This window comes from Paroedura picta, chromosome 16 (genome assembly GCF_049243985.1).
Source record: "Paroedura picta isolate Pp20150507F chromosome 16, Ppicta_v3.0, whole genome shotgun sequence".
Lineage (NCBI taxonomy): Eukaryota > Metazoa > Chordata > Lepidosauria > Squamata > Gekkonidae > Paroedura > Paroedura picta.
Window position 1 is genome coordinate 3,011,893 of NC_135384.1, and position 17,773 is coordinate 3,029,665.

Here is a 17,773-nt window from a genome sequence, read left to right on the forward strand (position 1 = left end):
TTGGTTCCCCCCCCCCCCCCCAGTGTTAGCTGGGAGAGTATAAGTGAATTAGATTGCTTAGAAAGCCCGGGAACCAGAGGACAGACAATGCCAGGCCCCCAGCACCATCTCCCCTGCCCACTCTGTCGTCCTCTAGGAGACTGAGTCATAGCCATTGAATTCTTGTGCAAACAAAATGCCCTGGACTTCTTGCCCCTGAATGTTGCAGTTTAGCTGTGTGCTGCCCTCTGCTGGTAGGGTACCTAAGTTTGGTTTGGGCAATTCTGGGCAGTTTGGATGAAGCTGGGGGGGTGTCTGGAAGCCCTACTGATTGTCCACTGTATGCTCTGCTGGTATGTCCCCCAAGCCCAGCAGCCTCCTCCTCTGTGGGATCCATGTAGAGCAGGGGTAGTCAACCTGTGGTCCTCCAGATATTCACAGACTACAACTTTCATGGGAATTGTAGTCCATGGACATCTGGAGGACCACAGGTTGACTACCCCTGATGTAGAGTGTAGAAGCACTTTTCCCCCACAATGTTCGAGAAGGACATGATTTGACGGAGGCCTTGGTTGGGAGAACAGATGGAGGGGGATGAAAAATCTGCCAAGGACCCCGTAAGTAACGGATGGAAAAAGAGGCCCAGTCTAATTGGATGGATATGGGGTGGCAGAATGAGTGGCCCCAAAGCAATGGAAGTTTTTCACTAACTGTGCAATCCTTCACTGACTGTTTCCAAAGGACTCATCTCTGCTCAGTTGATCACCCGATGGAGCACTGCTCGTTTCTCAAGGATTTGGGATCAAATGCGCAACTGCTGCCTCCGAGTGGCCAGAGCGAGAAACAGCCCCTTTATTTCCCTCTTGCTAGATCAAGACCTTGTTAATGAAAGCAGAACAGTTCACATCTGGAAAAAGGCTGCCACCGTCTTCCCTTGCTGTATTTAATGCCTTAGCCCAGGGGTAGTCAAACTGCGGCCCTCCAGATGTCCATGGACTACAATTCCCAGGAGCCCCTGCCAGCGAATGCTGGCAGGGGCTCATGGGAATTGTAGTCCATGGACATCTGGAGGGCCGCAGTTTGACTACCCCTGCCTTAGCCCAACAGCCGGAGTAAATCTCATAGGTCATAGTAAAAGCTACTACTAGAGAGCTAGCGTGGTGTCGTGCTTAAGCATGGTGGACTCTAATCTGGAGAGCCGGGTTGGATCCCGCATTCCTCCACATGCAACCAGCAAGGGTGGCTTCATTCTCACATAGCAGTTCTGTTCGAGAACTCTCAAAAGATCCATTGCTGTAGCTGAAAAGTTTTTTCTCTCTCCCTCTACACTAGCAAAATAAAACGAGAAGCCCATGTTCCTCTTTTTAGACAGACATCCCGTAGACCTTGTCTCATTGTGCTTGTCGGGCACAGTAATACACGGCAGAGTCAGCCGCTGTCACCGAGTTCAGCTGGAGGGAGAATTGGCTGGTGGAGCTCTCTGCAGAAATGCTGGCGCGACTTTGGAGAGAAGGGTTGTACCATTTCCCGCCGTTGTAGAGATATATTTGTGCAACCCATTCCAGGCCTTTCCCAGGAGGCTGACGGATCCATTCCCAAGCATAACTACTGTCAGTGATGGAGACTCCCGTCACTTTACAGAGCAGATTGAGATTCTGTCCAGGTCTCAGCGTTCCCGGTCCGGATGATGTGAGCTGAATGTCCGAAAAGGCCCCTTGGAAAAAGAATACATTGCAGTGAATTCAGAGGATCATACAATTGGAGGGCGGCTGAACCCATGGTTCTCAAATTGTCATAGATCATATTGTTACCTCTCAGAGTTGTCACCAAGAACAATACAGATAATATCATTGAACTCATAATGCAATTAGAAAAAAGAGAGCTTTGTTTGGCAGGAAAGATGAAGCACCGACCAAGGAATTGAAGTGAGCCTGCTAAATGTTCTGGTTCCTTTTGAGTTCACCTTTCCCCCACGGACTTTGTCTGGGATTTGCATGAGTCCCTCCTCCAGTGATCTGTGCAATATAATGATGTTTTGAGATGCAGGCTTGAGTAAAAGATCCATCTCTGGCTTTGACCTGGTGTTAACTGGCTGACAATTAGCGGATTAGATGGGGAAACCTGCAGGTGGGCTGAAGGAAAGACCGTTCCAGTTCCCCAGCACCATATCCCCTCCCACTTTGCCAGATGGATGGGTTTTCCAGTGAACTTTCACGCCCGATTTGACAACTTTGTTGAACACTTTACTAGCAGAGGGGGTTATTCCAGACACACCTGATTTTCCTCCCCCTGATTGCCCTACAAGGTGTGCAGAATGGGCCCAGGATACCACTCAGGGCCTCTCTTTTGCAGCTTGGAGAAAACTGACGTCCTGAGCTCTTGGTGTTTTTCTTCTTCTTCTTCTCCTCCTCCTCCTCCTCCTCCTCCTCCTGCTAGCAGTGAGGATTCCCTGTAACCTAGGTTGGGAAACACTGTTCTAGACCCTGGTGCCTGAATTCCCTTAGACAAGGAGCCAGCAGCAAAGGGTCTTCCTCTTTTCTGCAGAGTTTCTTCTTTGCTTTGTCTCACCGTGTGTATAACTACCACAAAAATATCTGGCTGTGTCTGCAGCTGTCACGGACCTCAGCTGGAGGGAATATTCATTCTTCCCAGCATCGGCAGAGATGGAGATCTGGTGAGACGGGGAGTAGCGTCTGCGCCACCCACTGGGGGACATGTCTATTTCGGCCACCCACTCCAGGCCTTTCCCGGGAGCCTGTCGGATCCATGCCCAGTAGACGTTCGTGTTGGTGACGAGGTCTCCTGTGATGGCACAGGTTAGCTGGATGGATTCTCCAGGTCTCACAATTGCTGGTCCAGATTCCTTGAGTTGAACGTGGCTGTGGACATCTAAGGCGAAGGACAAAGGTTTATTAATAAAAGGTTTCCTTCTATGACCCTTCATTCTTAGCATTTCCCTGGAATACACTCACATGACAGGGACGTTAAGAAGGAAAATAAGGCAAAGGGCAGTGTCATGGTATGAAGGAGGAACTCCACTGTATGAGCTAGTCTGGATCAGTAACAGATCGGAAAGCGTGATTTTTGTGCGGCTGGAGCACAGAGTCTATTTAAAGAGTGAATGATTTGGGCAAAGATTTTGCATGTGATTTCCGTCCAATTGTGGATAGAATTTAAATGAGAGGGAATTTTGAGTCTTCCGTGTCTCAGTTGAGTCAAAGGAACCGTCAAAGGCCTGAGATTGGATCTCCCACTTTTTGGCGGAGGTCCTAATGAGTCTGGGGGTGGAGCACTTGAAATGGAAATGCCTAACTCTTTCCCTTAGGGTGTGTGTTTGTAGATGTCTGTGTAGGACCTAACCTGGGTGATGCAGACTAGTCTGATCTCATCAGACCTTGGAAACTAGGCAGGATTTAGCCCTCCTTATTATTTGGATGGGAGACCATCAATAAATCCAGGTTTGTCAGGCGGGGACAGGCAATGTCTTAACAAGCCTTCAGGGTAGTCAGTGATTTTGATACCCTATCCGATGACATTGTTTAACAATATCCCCAAAGGGGGCATCAAGAAGCAATTCACAGGGCCAAGAAGCAATTGCCAAAGGTAATTTATCACAGGGTTCTCAGGGGCATAAAAAAGTGGTGTTTCTGTTTGACTTTTTGTGGATCTGGTTTAGTGGTTTAAGTCCTTGGTCAAAATGGTGTGTTGCTTTATTTAAATGGATAGGATCAACTGCCTGTTGGGGGTGTGTGGCCAAGGTGTTCTTGTAGTTTTAGTCCCTGACATTTGACCAGCGACTGTGGTGGGCATCTTCGTATTATTACGTCATATCAGCAAGATCCTCTCATTGGTTCTACTGCAGTTCAGTCAACGTGAAGAGCTGTCAGGAGCACAGGAGGGTTTTTGCCTGGCTTCTGATTCACTTCCTCTCACTGTGATCTTAACGCAGTAGTACCGGCCTGTGTCTTCAGCTTTCAGGCTGTTCATTTGCAGAAATGCAGTATTGGAAGGGTTGTTCCTGGAGATGATGAAACGCCCTTTCACCCAAGGGGCATAGTTTTGCTTTTGGCCGTCCCCTCGTATCTCTCCAAGCCACACTAGACCCTTCCCGGGAGCCCGCCGCACCCAGGCCATCCATGTGTTGCCAAAGTCAAATCCAGAAGCTTGACAGGAGAGGCGGATGGACTCCTCTGGCCTTTTCTCCTCCCCGCCCGATTCCACCAGCTGAACCGTTGAGTGGACACCTTGAAAAGGGAGGAAAGAAGACATTTTAAGGAGACAGGATTATTTCTAGAAGGTCGCAGCCCCCTGTGTTTTTCTGAATGAGAAGACGGGTACCTTTGAAGGCTGCTAAAAAGACAACCAGCAAAACCAGAGAGGTCATTTTCTGGCTTGAGGCCGATTGGACGGAAAGTGATCAGGCTGATGAAGCTGGTTTCTCTGTCTGTCCCACTGGGGAGATTTAAACGGGAAGCCGTCTCTGCATTTGCATACGGCCCAGGATAAAATGACAGAAGCGTAGACCTTTGGAAATCTTGATCTCATCGTGTCTGTGCAAGAGACACAACTGGGAAGAAGATTCACTTTGTTGGTCATAACCTCGTGAATCTGGGGTTGCATATCTTCAACGGAAAGACAAAATTTAAGTGAAAGACTCAGTAACAATAAATGCAGCCACTCGGCAATGGAAGAAGCAGTTCACAGGATCTTCAGCCATGGATCTCTTGGGCAAAAAAAGAGAGAGAGACGCATTCAATCAAATTTTCTGCAATAAGGCAGAGTTCTAGGAAAGATCTTGATGACATGAAGATACCTACTTTGAGTCCAGTGACACCTTTAAGACCACTGAAGTTTTATTCAAAATATAAAATTTTGTGTGCATTGTCAGGTGTCTTCAGCGTGCATGCAACAAAAGCTTGTACCTTTAATAAAACTTCAGTGGTCCTCAAGGTGCTGTTGATCTCAAACTTTGTTTTGCTGATTCTCTTACCTGGCCAGCCACCTGTATCTAGGATACATAGATAATTCTGTACCACCTTTATTTTGATCCTTCTTCAAGGGTAGGGGAGCATGACTCATTAGATTACTGTGGTTTGGAGTGGGGGGATTTCTCTTTTCCATTGACTTATCTTATTCTCTTCTTTCTCCTTAAAAAGTCATTTATTTATTTCTCCTTGCAGATAGTGTAACCTTTTGATACTTCAGCTCTTGTCATTGTTTTCTGGTTTAAAGAACTTTGAACATCTGAAATGTGCTCTAGGAATGACCCAAATTAAGCTGAGTTGTTCTATTGAAGCCTCCTGTTGGCCAAGGAGAACATTACTCTAGTATCTAGAGAATATTTTAATAAATACCACCCTTCATCTTGGTGAGGAAGGGTGCCGAGCAACAAACACAGTTCCCACAATCCCTAGTTGGGGCCTAACAAGGCCACAAAGAACAGGTTAATATCTCCCAACAATGTAGAACCACATGGAACAGATGAAAAAGCCCATCCAGTTTAAAAATAGCTTAGCTGTTACGATGACTATGATGAAATTGCTTGTCATGGGCAGGCAGCCTGTGGGGTTTCTCACTTGTGAATCTCCAGGGAAAAGTCGGCTTCCAGTGACTTTCTCACTTAAATACGACAGCGTGAATTTCCCCTCCATTCCATGTTGTTCACTTTTGAGGAACTAAAGTACAAGATCTCTGCTTCCCTAGGCTCTACCAAGTTGTTTTGTTTGTTACGTCCTCCATCTTGCCCAACCAATCCCCAAGGCATTGACCAACATCCTGCTCCAACTGTGAGAGGAAATCCACTGAGAACAGGCTTCCTGGCCAGGAAGGTTTTTTTTCTGAACAGAAGTCTTCATTTGCCAAATGTCTATATTTGTATGGAAATAAGTCACCGTGTCCCCATACTCTCCACAGTGATACAAACCCTGACAAAAACCTCCCCTCTAGTTGACAGCCTACGTCTACCAAGCCAATAAATCTCTGATGAAGACGACAGCAAAGTTCACTTCCTTGGAGGTCACCATGATGGAAATCAGAGGGCTGTATCCTTTAGTGCAATTTTTCAGAGATCAGAATGCCAAATGTATTTTTCACACTTCTTTCACTCATGGCTAGCAGACAATGTGTGCTGAATATTGCTTAGCCAACAGATGTGTATATAAGTTAGTTTGAGAGCTGTGCCATACCAGCGCATACAGCCTGATATGTCACTGGTAGGAAAATCATGAAACTCCAGCTTGCTTTCTTTGGACGTACCATGCAACCCAACTTATTGGAGAATGGTCCAATGCTAGGAATGGTCAGTGACAAAGGAAACAGAGTGGTTAGACATGATCAAAATGGATACTGGCCAGAACATTACCCAACTAAAAGAAGTGGTGCAAGATTGGAAATCGTGGTGACAGTTGAGATGCAGGATTGCCAAGAGCCGGACTCACCTGAATGGCTAACATCATCGTTATCAATCACATCGGTCGCCTTGGGTTTATGATCCATGCTCCCTTTGTGACTTGTTCACTTACATGGGGCAACGGCTTCCCCTCGATTGGTACAGAAAAAGGGGCTAACAAAAAGGGGCGTGTCAGGGGTTGTCAGAGAAATTCTGAGGCCCCATCCTAGACTTTAACTCAGTGCCCCCGAATCAATAAGACCACCCCTGATAGAGTGCATTTGTTTCAAACTCCAGTCAACAATCCTCAGACTATCATTTCTACAGTGCTACAGAGTACAGTCGACAGCTGGCATTGAATTGAGCAGAGGGAGAACTCATTTGGGGGGGTGTGCTAAAAATGGTGATAGAGCTCTAAAGAGAAGGGGAATAAACCAATAAACTTTGACCCCTTGATAAGGGTGTTTTCCTGACAACCATTCAAGACCATTTCTGGGAGTCTGAGAAACCCACACCCTGCTTGTTGACCCAATAGAAAAGTAGAAGATTATTGTCCAAAGTAGAATAGAGACATGCTACAGGTGGCATCACTCAGAACTCAAACTTGGCAGAGAAAATTATCTCCCCCTGGACCTGCCCAGATAATTATAATTCATTTCCTTGACCAAGCTCCAGTGGCTTCCAGCATGCAGTGGAAAACAATCCATCAACAAGTCTCAACATGGCCATAAAAAGGCCCCTTCTTTCCTAGGAGCCGGGGCCTGCGGCAGGCAGGGGGTTCCCGAGTTCAATCTTTGTTCTTTTGCTCAGATAGACCAGGCTTGAGATTAGACAATGCTTTGGAAGCCAGCTGTGCAGAGGGCAGATGCCAGGCTGCTTGGGTCCCTTTTCCGAAGTAGAATGACATAGGCAGCCACCAATCAAAGCAGCCTGTTCAACTGTAGGTGGGCCCGGGAAGGTCTGAGCCCGGAGAGTAGCTTTGTTGAGAAGATGGTGGGGCTAGTGACGTTGCTGCTTCTGTTGCCTCCTATCACAGGCAATGGGAAGACCATCAGATTCCCTGGACATCCTCCCATCTCTGTTCCACATGAATGGTACCAGCCAGGGGATCTCCTTCTTGGTGGGATTACTTCTCAGATCCTTCATGCTTTTCAGATCCTAAACTTTGACGCCCATCCTTCCAAGGCTACATTTACGTTTCCGGAGTAAGGATATTTTCCCTTTCCTTATCTTGAGCTCTTGGTCAGATTCACATAGAGGAATCATTCCTTAATGGCCAAAGAACAAACATGGAGGTCCTCCTCTCCTCCTTAGGGCTCTTGTGTTATAGAATTCTTTTTATAAAAACTGCATTTAACTCTCTTTACAGAATGCTGACCAAGTTTTACCAGCATGCTCTGGCCTTGGTGTTTGCAGTCAAGGAGATCAATGGGAACCCCAAGATTCTGCCCAATGCCACCCTTGGCTTCCACATCTACGACAGCTACAACAATGCGAGGATGACTTACCGTACCAACCTGGACTTGCTCTTCAAATCACTTAGGTTTGTTCCAAATTACAAATGCAGTCCCCAGAAAAATGTAATTGCTGTCATTGCAGGACTTGACTCCGAGGTCTCCTTCCATGTGGCGGACATCTTAGGTGTCTACAAGATCCCACAGGTAGGATCTGTGCATGGTCCTCTTGTTCTGAGAGAATGCTGTTCTTCTTTGATGGGCTGTGCTGGGAGACAATAAAAAATAATCAATCAAATCAATCAAAAATAATTTCCCTTGCACCGAAGAAAACTGAGAAGGGTCCCAAATCAAGATTTTTCTCAACGGCAGCAACTTATTTCAAACATCCAAAGCCTTGATCCACACCTTCCCATGAGATGGAATATTCATTTCATTTTGCTCCCCCTACTGTTTTTACATGTAGAATAGTTGATATGAGGGAGAAACTCTCTCTTTTCAGAGCTATAACAGTGCTTTCTATGGTTTTAGGGAGGTGGGGTGACATGAGATGTTTCCAAAAAAATAAATCTCTCTCCATGCATTTATCTCCTGTGGAACCTCCGTAGCAAAATTAATATATTTTTGTGAGGTCTGATTGTTCTTTCGATGTCCATTTCCCAACTGAAGATGCTCTTAACTGATAATCAAATGACAGTATCCCAAGAGCCAAAGTTGTAAAATCATTTCTCTATGCATTCTTCCCAAAAATGATGCAACTGGGGGAGGGGGTTCACTCCAGGATAACAACTATTAAATCTACAAATATGCACTGCGACCCGGCATGTCAGCTTAGATGTTCCCCCTAAATCATCCCTAAAATATCTGTGTATTTCTTTGTAGCTCACATACGGCTCGTTTCCCTCTGAGGACAGTGATAGTAGAATTCTCCCTTCATTTTTCCGCACGGTCCCAAGCACAACCCAACAGCATATGGGGATTATCCGACTGCTTCTCCATTTTGGGTGGACATGGGTTGGGCTCTTTGCTACAGCCGAGGACAGTGGAGAACACTTTGTGAAGGCCCTGGAGCCATTGCTTTCTCAGAACGGACTCTGTTTAGCCTTCACTGAAAGGATCTTAAACCAACTCATCTGGAATAATCTAAATGAAATGAATAAGCTAATTGATAAAATATACCAATCTTTTACAGGGAGCACAGCCAGTACCTTTATCCTTTGTGGAGAACATATGACCATCACACTGTTGCTTACTTATCTACTTGCAGGAGGCATTCAGTTGAATGGAAATGCATCCTTTGGAAAGGTGTGGATTTTGACTGCCCAGATTGATTTTGTATTAGCAGGCACTCAACTGGGAGCGGACTTCCACTTGTTCCAAGGTGCCATTTCTTTCACGGTACACTCTAATGAGATACTTGGGTTGCAGAACTTCCTTCGGAAGGTGAAGCCTTGCTGGAAACAAGAAGACGGTTTTCTCAAAGACTTCTGGGAGCAAGCATTCAACTGTGTTTATCCGGACTGCGGCATGCCCCTCCGAGCTGATGGAATATGTACTGGGGAGGAGAACTTGGAGAGCCTTCCTAGGACTTTTTTTGAACTGAACATGACTGGCCAAAGCTACAGTATTTATAATGCTGTCTATGCTGTGGCACATGCATTGCACGCTGTGCATTCGTCTAGATTCAATCGGAGAGAAAGGGTGTATGGCCCAGGAACTGAGCTTCGAGAACTGCAGCCGTGGCAGGTAACAGCTTTATTAACATGGATAGGTTAGTATCCATTGAGGGGTCCTCCCCAAACCAGTCGTAGCGGCATGATGGGCTATTAATAAAATGGGTTCATATTTCCTCTAAGGCAGCCTTTTCCAGCTTTTTTACCATTATGAAACCTATGAAACATTCCTCAGAATTTGAGAAACCCCAGAAGGGGCCCGATGGTGTATAACATGGTCGAAAAGGGGAAGCAAAGCTGTATACACACCCACCCGGAGCCGCTCCCCTTTCTGCCCCCTCCAGACCCATCATTGGCCATTTGGGGGTATGACATGACCTCATATGGCTGTATTACTCAATAAATGCTTAGCAAATATATATATATATAAATTCCCACCATTTGGGAAACCCTTCCAGGGCCATCAAGAAACCCCAGCGTGGAGAAAGCCATTGGTCCTTAAATGATCAGCATTTGCTAGGTTTCTACCAAAACAAAATGAGTTCATTTTCTGGCATCCACTAAATAATAACATAGAACACACAAAACACTGTCACAGGGCAGTATTTAAGTCGCAGCTGGACAGATACTTCTCATGGATGTTTTAGGTTGATCCTGCATTGAGCAGGGGGTTGGATGAGAAGCCTGTATGATTCTATGAAATATCCTACCCAATCTCAATTTTGTTGCTAGTCCTTTGGTTTCCCTCCCTTTTTTCCACTAGCTCCATCTATTTCTTCAAGGCATTTCTTTTAATAACTCGGCTGGAGAGACGGTATCCTTTAACGAACGCATGGAAATGAGAACTGGATTTGATATCAATAATATGGTCACCTTTCCAAACACGTCCTTCACTAGGGTAAAAGTCGGACATATGGATCCCAACGCAATTGACGGACAAGAATTCATCATTCATGAGGACAGGATTTTATGGCACAGAACTTTTAACCAGGTGTGGACTCTCATGTATTCTCAAGAGTCATTCTGCTTCTCCCCCTGAGTGAACCACAGTCCATCCTGGGGGAGGGGGTTCATAAAATAATATGGTTTCTTCTCCGAACTCCTTTAAATTTTTTGACAGGTGTTGCCCCTTTCTGTTTGCAATGACTACTGCCCACCTGGTTATCACAAGATGAAGAAAGAAGGGGAGAAATTTTGCTGCTATGATTGTGTGCCGTGTCCAAAAGAGAAGATTTCCAACCGGAAGGGTAGGTGATCCCATTATCCCACATGCCTCCAGGGCTTCATCCACCCATTGTCAGATCTTTCACTCTTGCCGTCATTTGCAACAAGATTATCCTGTGCAGACAAACCACTGTTCCACAGGGCACATAAGACAGAGCTGTTCTGCCTCCCTAACTAAAGTACCCAAAACATCAGCCAATATCTGCCTAGTGACTATGAAGGATGCATTCCACATGCCCTCCTTTCCAGGGAGAGAGGGACCCTACAATAAGTCATTCCTCTAGGACTGAAACAGCCCTGCAAATGGCCCTTTAAGAAACGAATGCCTTCGGTGGATGTTGCTAGGCAACAATACAATAATGCCAGTCACCAATCCTGGTTTTCTATCATTAGCCAAGCAAAAGGGATTCATTTCTTAAAGTACATGTATCTCTTCTATTAATGCTAAGGGTACAAAAGGGGTTCGGCAAAAATAATGAATTTATAGAGTGCTCCTCTTCCTTTCTTCACAGACATGGCCAACTGCATCATGTGCTCAATTGATCAATATCCAAATGAAAACCAAGATCAATGTATTCCCAAGAGGATAAGCTTTCTGTCTTTTGGAGAACCATTGGGGATCAGTTTAGCCTCAGTGGCAGTTTCCTGTGCCGTGATCACAGCTTTGGTTCAGGGAATTTTTATTAAGCACAAAGACACTCCCATGGTCAAAGCCAACAATCGGGATCTCACCTACATTCTCCTCTTCTCCCTTTTCTTCTGCTTCCTCTGTTCTTTGCTGTTTATTGGACGACCTAGGAAAGTCACCTGCTTGCTCCAACAAACTGCTTTTGGGATTGTCTTTTCACTGGCTGTTTCTTGCGTCTTGGCCAAAACCATCACTGTCGTTGTAGCTTTCGTGGTCACCCAACCTGGATCGAGGATGAGGAAGTGGATTGGAAAACGAGTGGCCAACACAATAATGCTTTCCGGTACTCTTATCCAGGGAAGCATTTGTACTGCATGGCTAGGAACCTCTCCCCCATTTCCAGATTTGGACACACAGTCATTTAACAAAGAGATTGTAGCAGGATGTAACGTAGGCTCTGTCCTCATGTTTTATATTGTCCTGGGCTACATGGGACTTCTATCCCTCATCAGCTTGACTGTTGCTTTTCTAGCCAGGAAGTTGCCTGACAGTTTCAATGAGGCCAAGTTCATCACCTTCAGCATGCTGCTCTTTTGTAGTGTGTGGGTGTCTTTTATTCCAACCTATCTGAGCACCAAAGGGAAGTACATGGTGGCCGTGGAGATCTTCTCCATCTTAGCTTCTGGTTTTGGGTTATTGGCTTGCATCTTTTCACCTAAATGTTATATTATTGTGCTGAGGCCTGAACTGAACAACAGGGAAATACTCATAAAAAGAAGGAATTAAAGAATGCAATTATTGTAGTTCTTCTCTGTATAGGACTGAGACCATAGATTACCTATAGGAATACTTCACTATATGTCAGTTCATCTTTTCCAGACAAAGAAAACTAGTATGTGACCAAAAATATGATAATAGAATGTAGAACTAAATCTGTAATTGCAAAATGACTGGTAATTCTTTTGTGTTTTAAATGTGTTGTTTATAGAAAATAAACAATTTTGAGAAATAGTTTTACTTTATGACCTCTGAAGTGACATTTTCTGATAAATGCTGAATGGAAAAGAAATGCAAGACCAGAAGGATCCTATGGGGCTTTTACCAAGATGCTATTGGAATTCTCCTACATTATTCTGGGAAACAATTAGTAAAAGAATATCATTTTGGGTTGTGGTAACAAACTCTACAAGTCTTTTAATGAATTATTAATTTTAGATTAGGTGTTTAAAAAGAAAGCCATTTAATTCTAGAAGAAAGCAATGTATGTTTAAATCACATGCATTTATATTTGCTTGCCATTGATTTGAACTGTTCAAACCAATTGGTTTCTTGCTTGAAAACAGTGAGCAGGACATGAGGTGAACTAGCAAGGGTTTAGAGCATGAGGGTTAGAGTGTGGTGTAGTGGTTAAGAATGCCAGATTATGGGTTTGATTCCATGCTCCTACACGTGCAGCCGGCTGGGCGACCTTGGGCTTGTCACAGTCCTGATAGTGCTGTTCTGACTGATCAGTCCTGTCAGAGCTCTCTCAGCCTCACCCACCTCACAGGGTGTCTGTTTGGGGAGAGGAAAGGAAGGTGACTGTAAGCCATTTTTAGACTCCTTCAGGTAGTGAAAAGCAGGGTATAAAAACCAACCCCAAGTCCCTGAATGATAACTCCCATGCACTCCAGGTAAGAAACTTTTCAAGAGGAACATGTCTCATTTGGATGCCATGGGAGGTTACAGAAACATCAACTTGATTGCCAGCAACATTGACTGATGGCGAAGGTTATCTGTGCCCATCTGAAGCCCATTGAAATGAGCTGTTTGGGATGGCAACTCATAATGCCAGTACATAACTATGCCAACAATATATGTGCCAACTGAAATACTGAATGCTAGGGCAGATTGCAAAAACTTGAGTTGCAAAGTTGTTTTTTTCAAGTGATGTGTGTAAGAGAGATCAAATCAACACATCCCTGCCTGAGTCTTTCAGCTTTTTTCATTTTTCAAAAGAGCAGTAGGTGTTCTTATAAGCAATGCAACATGTTTATTCATTGATTTCTGTCCTCTTTGGAAAAGCCATGTAGCTTTGGCCCCATGTTAAAAAATTACAGTGATTTCTACCATTCCAGGAAGATATCATTATCTTTGCCAAATTTGCCTTTGGTCATCAGCTGCAATTCAGCAAACTCAAAACTATGTACACTGACCCCCTCTACACCTTATTATAATGAAACAGCCAGAATTTGAACCAGGGGAGGTTCAAGTGTTTCTGGTGCTCTAGGTCAGGGGTAGTCAACCTGTGGTCCTCCAGAGGTTTATGGACTACATTTCCCATGAGCCCCTGCCAGCAAACGCTGGCAGGGGCTCATGGGAATTGTAGTCCATGGACATCTGGAGGACCACAGGTTGACTACCCCTGCTCTAGGTGACCCCAGTTCAATCCAAAGAAAAGTGAGAAGTCATCATATTGCATTTCAGATAAAGAGCCAGGACAGTTTTTCTTCCCCCATGTTGTGAGCAAGACTAGACAGGCCAAAACTCTGAAAGTATAAATTATTTATTTATTTTTACAATCACATCCCATCCTTTTCCTTACAGGAAATTTAAAATACACAACAACCATTACATTAGAAGAAAAAGAGTAGATTTTTATACCCTACTTTTCATTGCCTGAAGGAGTCTCATAGCGGCTTACAACTGCATTTCCTTTGTCTCACCATAATAGCCACCCTGTGTGGTAGGTGGGGCAAGATATTTTTTTATGGATTAAGGGAGAAAAGGACAAAGTATGAATTAGTCTGCAATGACAGAAATCCTATCCTAGGAATCATTTACTAACAATTGTTGGTTATTTACTAATATTACTTCTGAGCAGACCTGCCTAAAATTGCTAAATGTTACATGCTACATTTTGGAATATCCATTGCTTTGTGTGTGTGTGTGTGTGTGTGTGTTGGAACAATCACCTCATAATCACAGATTTTATCTTCCATTTCTTATTTTTAGTTCTTCAGTGCTTTCTCTTTATTAGATGCTCCTTTATGTTCAACTCTGGTCTCAGCACAATAATGTAACATTTGGGGAAAAAAATACAACCCAGTAATGCTGCACTTGAAGCCAAGATGGAGAAGATCTCCACAGCTACCATGTACTTTCCTTTGGTGCTCAGGTAGGTTGGAACGAAAGACAGCCAAACGCTGCAGAAGATCAGCATGCTGAAGGTGATGAACTTGGCTTCATTAAAACTGTCGGGTAACTTCCTTGCTAGGAAAGCTACAGTTAAACTTATGATAGATAATAATCCCATATAGCCCAAAGCAATATAAAACATGGTGACTGATCCTTCATTGCATTCTGCCACTATCTCTTCTTTCAAGGACTGCATGTCCAACTGTGGAAAAGGTGGAGATGTTCCTAGCCACACCATACAAATGATTCCTTGCAAAAGGGAACAGAAAAGGACAATGGAATTGGTCAGCTTTTTGCCCACCCACTTTCTCATCCTGGATCCTGGTTTGGTGCCCATGAAAGCTACAACCACAGTGACAGTTTTGGCCAACACACAGGAAACAGCCACTACAAAGATGATTCCGAAAGCTGATTGTCGAAGAACACAGGTCATCTTCATAGGGTATCCAAGAAACAACAAAGAACAGATGAAGCAGAGCAGAAGGGAAACAAGAAGGGCATAAGTGATGTCCCAGTTGTTCGCTTTCACTATGGGGGTATCTCTGTGTTTAATAAAAATCCCCAGAACCAAGATGGTAACCAGGGAAGAAGAAACTGCTATGGAACTCAAACTAACTCCTAAAGGCTCTTCATAGGACAAATAGCTTATCACCTTTAGAATACATTGGTCTTGGCCCTTGCTCGGATATTGACCTTTTGCGCAATTCATGCAGTCATCTGAATCTGAAATGAAAAAGAAGAACATAATGCCAGTTCAAGTGAGATTCTTAGATTAAAATGCTCATTATTGAAGAGAGATCTTTGTAGGAAAGGATCACATTGAACTACTGTTTATGTGCTTGACAGTGAATATTTGAAAAGGCATCTGAGAGTTTTACATTGTATTATAATTATTCATTCCCGTAGTGTGCATAAAATGTTTATTTGAAAAATGGTCATCAAAGGTGCCCTGAGTGCTGGGAAATATAGTCCATTACCAGGTCCACCATAAACCATTTTCTAAATCCACTGATATGGATGTGTTCAGAAGGGTAGAACTCAGTTAGGGATGGCAAGAAGAACAAGAGTTGGTTTTTATGCCCTGCTTTCCACTCTTCAAAGGAGTCTCAAAATGGCTTACAATTACCTTCCCTTCCTCTCCCCACAACAGAAGGGAAGGGAACATTACATACCCAAGTGGATAGACATCTTCCCTTCTGGGCAAGGAACACAATCGTAGCAGCAAAAATTCTCTCCTTCCTTCTTTTTCTTCTGATATCCAGGTTGGCAGTAATTATTACACATTGAAACAGGCAACCCCTATCAATGAAAATGAAAGATTTTTAGGAAGGGCGGAATTCAATATTTTGTGTTTCATCAGCTGAGGTACAAGTGTGAAAAATAGACAACTGATATGGAAGTCCATAGAACATTTGTGAAACAGTACAAGATTTTGCTGGAATCTTGCCTGCTTCAGAGTGCATACCTTGTTAAAAGTTCTTTGCCACACAATCATATCCTCTTGGATGCTGAACCCTTTCTGTCCAATAACATTTGGATTCACCTTTCCAATTTTCACTCTAATGAAAGACTTGTTTGGGAATGTTATCAGGTTTGTAACATCAAAGCCTGCTCCCATTTCTCTCTCGTGATCAAGCGATATTGTTTCCCCAGCTGAGTTATTAAATGAAATGCCTCGAAGAAAATTATGGAGCTGTTCAAAAGAACAAAAGAAAAAACAAAACCAAGAGATGATAACCAGAGTCTTTGTGCTAAGATCTTCAGCGGATCATCAATGAATGACGTGGACAATCTAATTTGGCCTGTTACTGCAAGGTAAAAAATGTATAACTTCTTTGTGCTTATGATACCATCGCATTGTGGAAATATTACCTGCCAGGGCTGGAAATCTTGAAGTTTGGTTTTTTTATCATCCACATTTTTTCTGTGCTTTGATTGGCGAGAGTCCATGGCATGAATAGCATGTGCAATGGCATAGACTGCATTATAGATGCTGTAGCTGTGGCCACTCATGGTCATTTCCATAAGAGACCTAGGAAGGCTGTCCAGCTTTTCATTCCCAGTACATATTTCATCATCGTTCTTCCCACCCTGGGAATCTGAATATAAACAATCAAAGGATTGCTCCCAGAAGGCTTTGAGGAAATCGTCCCCCTGAGTTCCATAAGGTTTTAGACCTTGAAGAAATTTTGGGAAGCCTAAAATCCCTTGTGAGTGAATTGCGAAGGAAATGGCACCGTGGAATAATTTGAAACCCCAGCTTTTATGAAGGCCTGTGGCTGCAAAATCAATCTGGGCTGTCGTAACCCAAACCTTTCGAAGCCAAGTCAGTTCCTCATATCTAGGACAGGCTACAAACATAAAAGTGATCAGGCCTAAAACGACCCTGGATTCTCCATAGATGATATACACATTGGCTTTGCCGTCTGCAAAAGGTAGAAATATATTTGAGATGAAATTGTTAATATCATCCAAATCATTCCAGTGGGCTTGATCTGGGATTCTTCCTGTGAATTCCAAACAGATGCCGCTTTGGGAAAGCAATGGCTCCAGACCCTGCAAGAAACGTTCTCCACTGTCGTTGTCCGGAGCATAGAGAACTACCCATGTCCATCTGAAATACTTCAATAATTGGGTGATTCCCCTAGACTGATGGGCTTCATTGGGGACCGTACAGTAAAAGGGAATTGATTCTGTTGAACCCCTCTCCTGTGAGGCAAATGATCCAAAAGCAATCTAGGACGAAAATGCACAGGCAGCTTAGAGAAGTGTTGGGAGAACTGCCTCTTTGCGTATGCTTGAGTCGGTTTTATGCTTTGAAAGGTAATCTGTATTTGTCTCGATTAGGCAACGTGCTTTCTTTCTCTTGTCCACTTTGTATGTCAAATTGGATGAAACGTCTTGCTGAACTTTTAGAAATCAATTCTGGCAAAGGGTTGCGGAGAAGATATCTTCCAAAATAACCACAATGCTATCCTGTACTTGCAAAGTGCTTTGAAAGTGGATTGCAAGTGCATTGTTTAGCATGTGTTCAAGCATCCTTCAGACAAGACTTGTTCCTCCCCCCCCAATAGTTATCCCTCCTTCTGCATCACAAAATAACTCAAAAAGCGACAGCAGTGCATTGAGGAAATCAGCAATTGGTGACCTATCATTTGAATAATTTTTGATGCCTTAATTTATCATTTGTTATTTTATAATTGCTGATTGTCCATGCATATATTTATTGTTACATTTCTTTGACTTTGAT

The 17,773-nt window shown here is 43.8% G+C and overlaps 3 protein-coding genes across 3 annotated transcripts; 2 read left to right on the plus strand and 1 right to left on the minus strand.

The window, feature by feature from the left end:
* The first annotated feature begins 8,367 nt into the window (after positions 1-8,367).
* LOC143826388 (vomeronasal type-2 receptor 26-like) lies at positions 8,368-16,332 on the plus strand. The gene is made up of 4 exons (XM_077315173.1): positions 8,368-9,567; positions 10,258-10,485; positions 10,615-10,741; positions 16,177-16,332. The coding sequence occupies exons 1-4, from the start codon at positions 8,794-8,796 to the stop codon at positions 16,299-16,301; spliced, it is 1,254 nt and encodes a 417-aa protein (XP_077171288.1). The 5' UTR covers positions 8,368-8,793; the 3' UTR covers positions 16,302-16,332.
* On the plus strand, positions 11,233-12,216 carry LOC143825816 (vomeronasal type-2 receptor 26-like). The gene has a single exon (XM_077314147.1). It carries the CDS (start codon positions 11,233-11,235, stop codon positions 12,130-12,132), a length of 900 nt encoding a protein of 299 aa, XP_077170262.1. The 3' UTR covers positions 12,133-12,216.
* LOC143826494 (vomeronasal type-2 receptor 26-like) lies at positions 14,345-15,232 on the minus strand. Its single transcript, XM_077315331.1, has one exon. The coding sequence runs from the start codon at positions 15,230-15,232 to the stop codon at positions 14,345-14,347; it is 888 nt and encodes a 295-aa protein (XP_077171446.1).
* Positions 16,333-17,773: the final 1,441 nt, after the last annotated feature.

Excerpts from the sequence above, each read along its gene's own strand:
- LOC143826388 (XM_077315173.1), top strand. The coding sequence starts at position 8,794 with ATGGGGATTATCCGACTGCTTCTCCATTTTGGGTGGACATGGGTTGGG. Across the intron at positions 9,568-10,257 it reads GAGAACTGCAGCCGTGGCAG|CTCCATCTATTTCTTCAAGG; the intron begins GTAACAGCTTTA and ends TTTTTCCACTAG. Across the intron at positions 10,742-16,176 it reads GAAGATTTCCAACCGGAAGG|CTGAGTTATTAAATGAAATG; the intron begins GTAGGTGATCCC and ends TTGTTTCCCCAG.
- LOC143825816 (XM_077314147.1), top strand. The coding sequence starts at position 11,233 with ATGGCCAACTGCATCATGTGCTCAATTGATCAATATCCAAATGAAAAC.
- LOC143826494 (XM_077315331.1), bottom strand. The coding sequence starts at position 15,232 with ATGAATTGCGCAAAAGGTCAATATCCGAGCAAGGGCCAAGACCAATGT.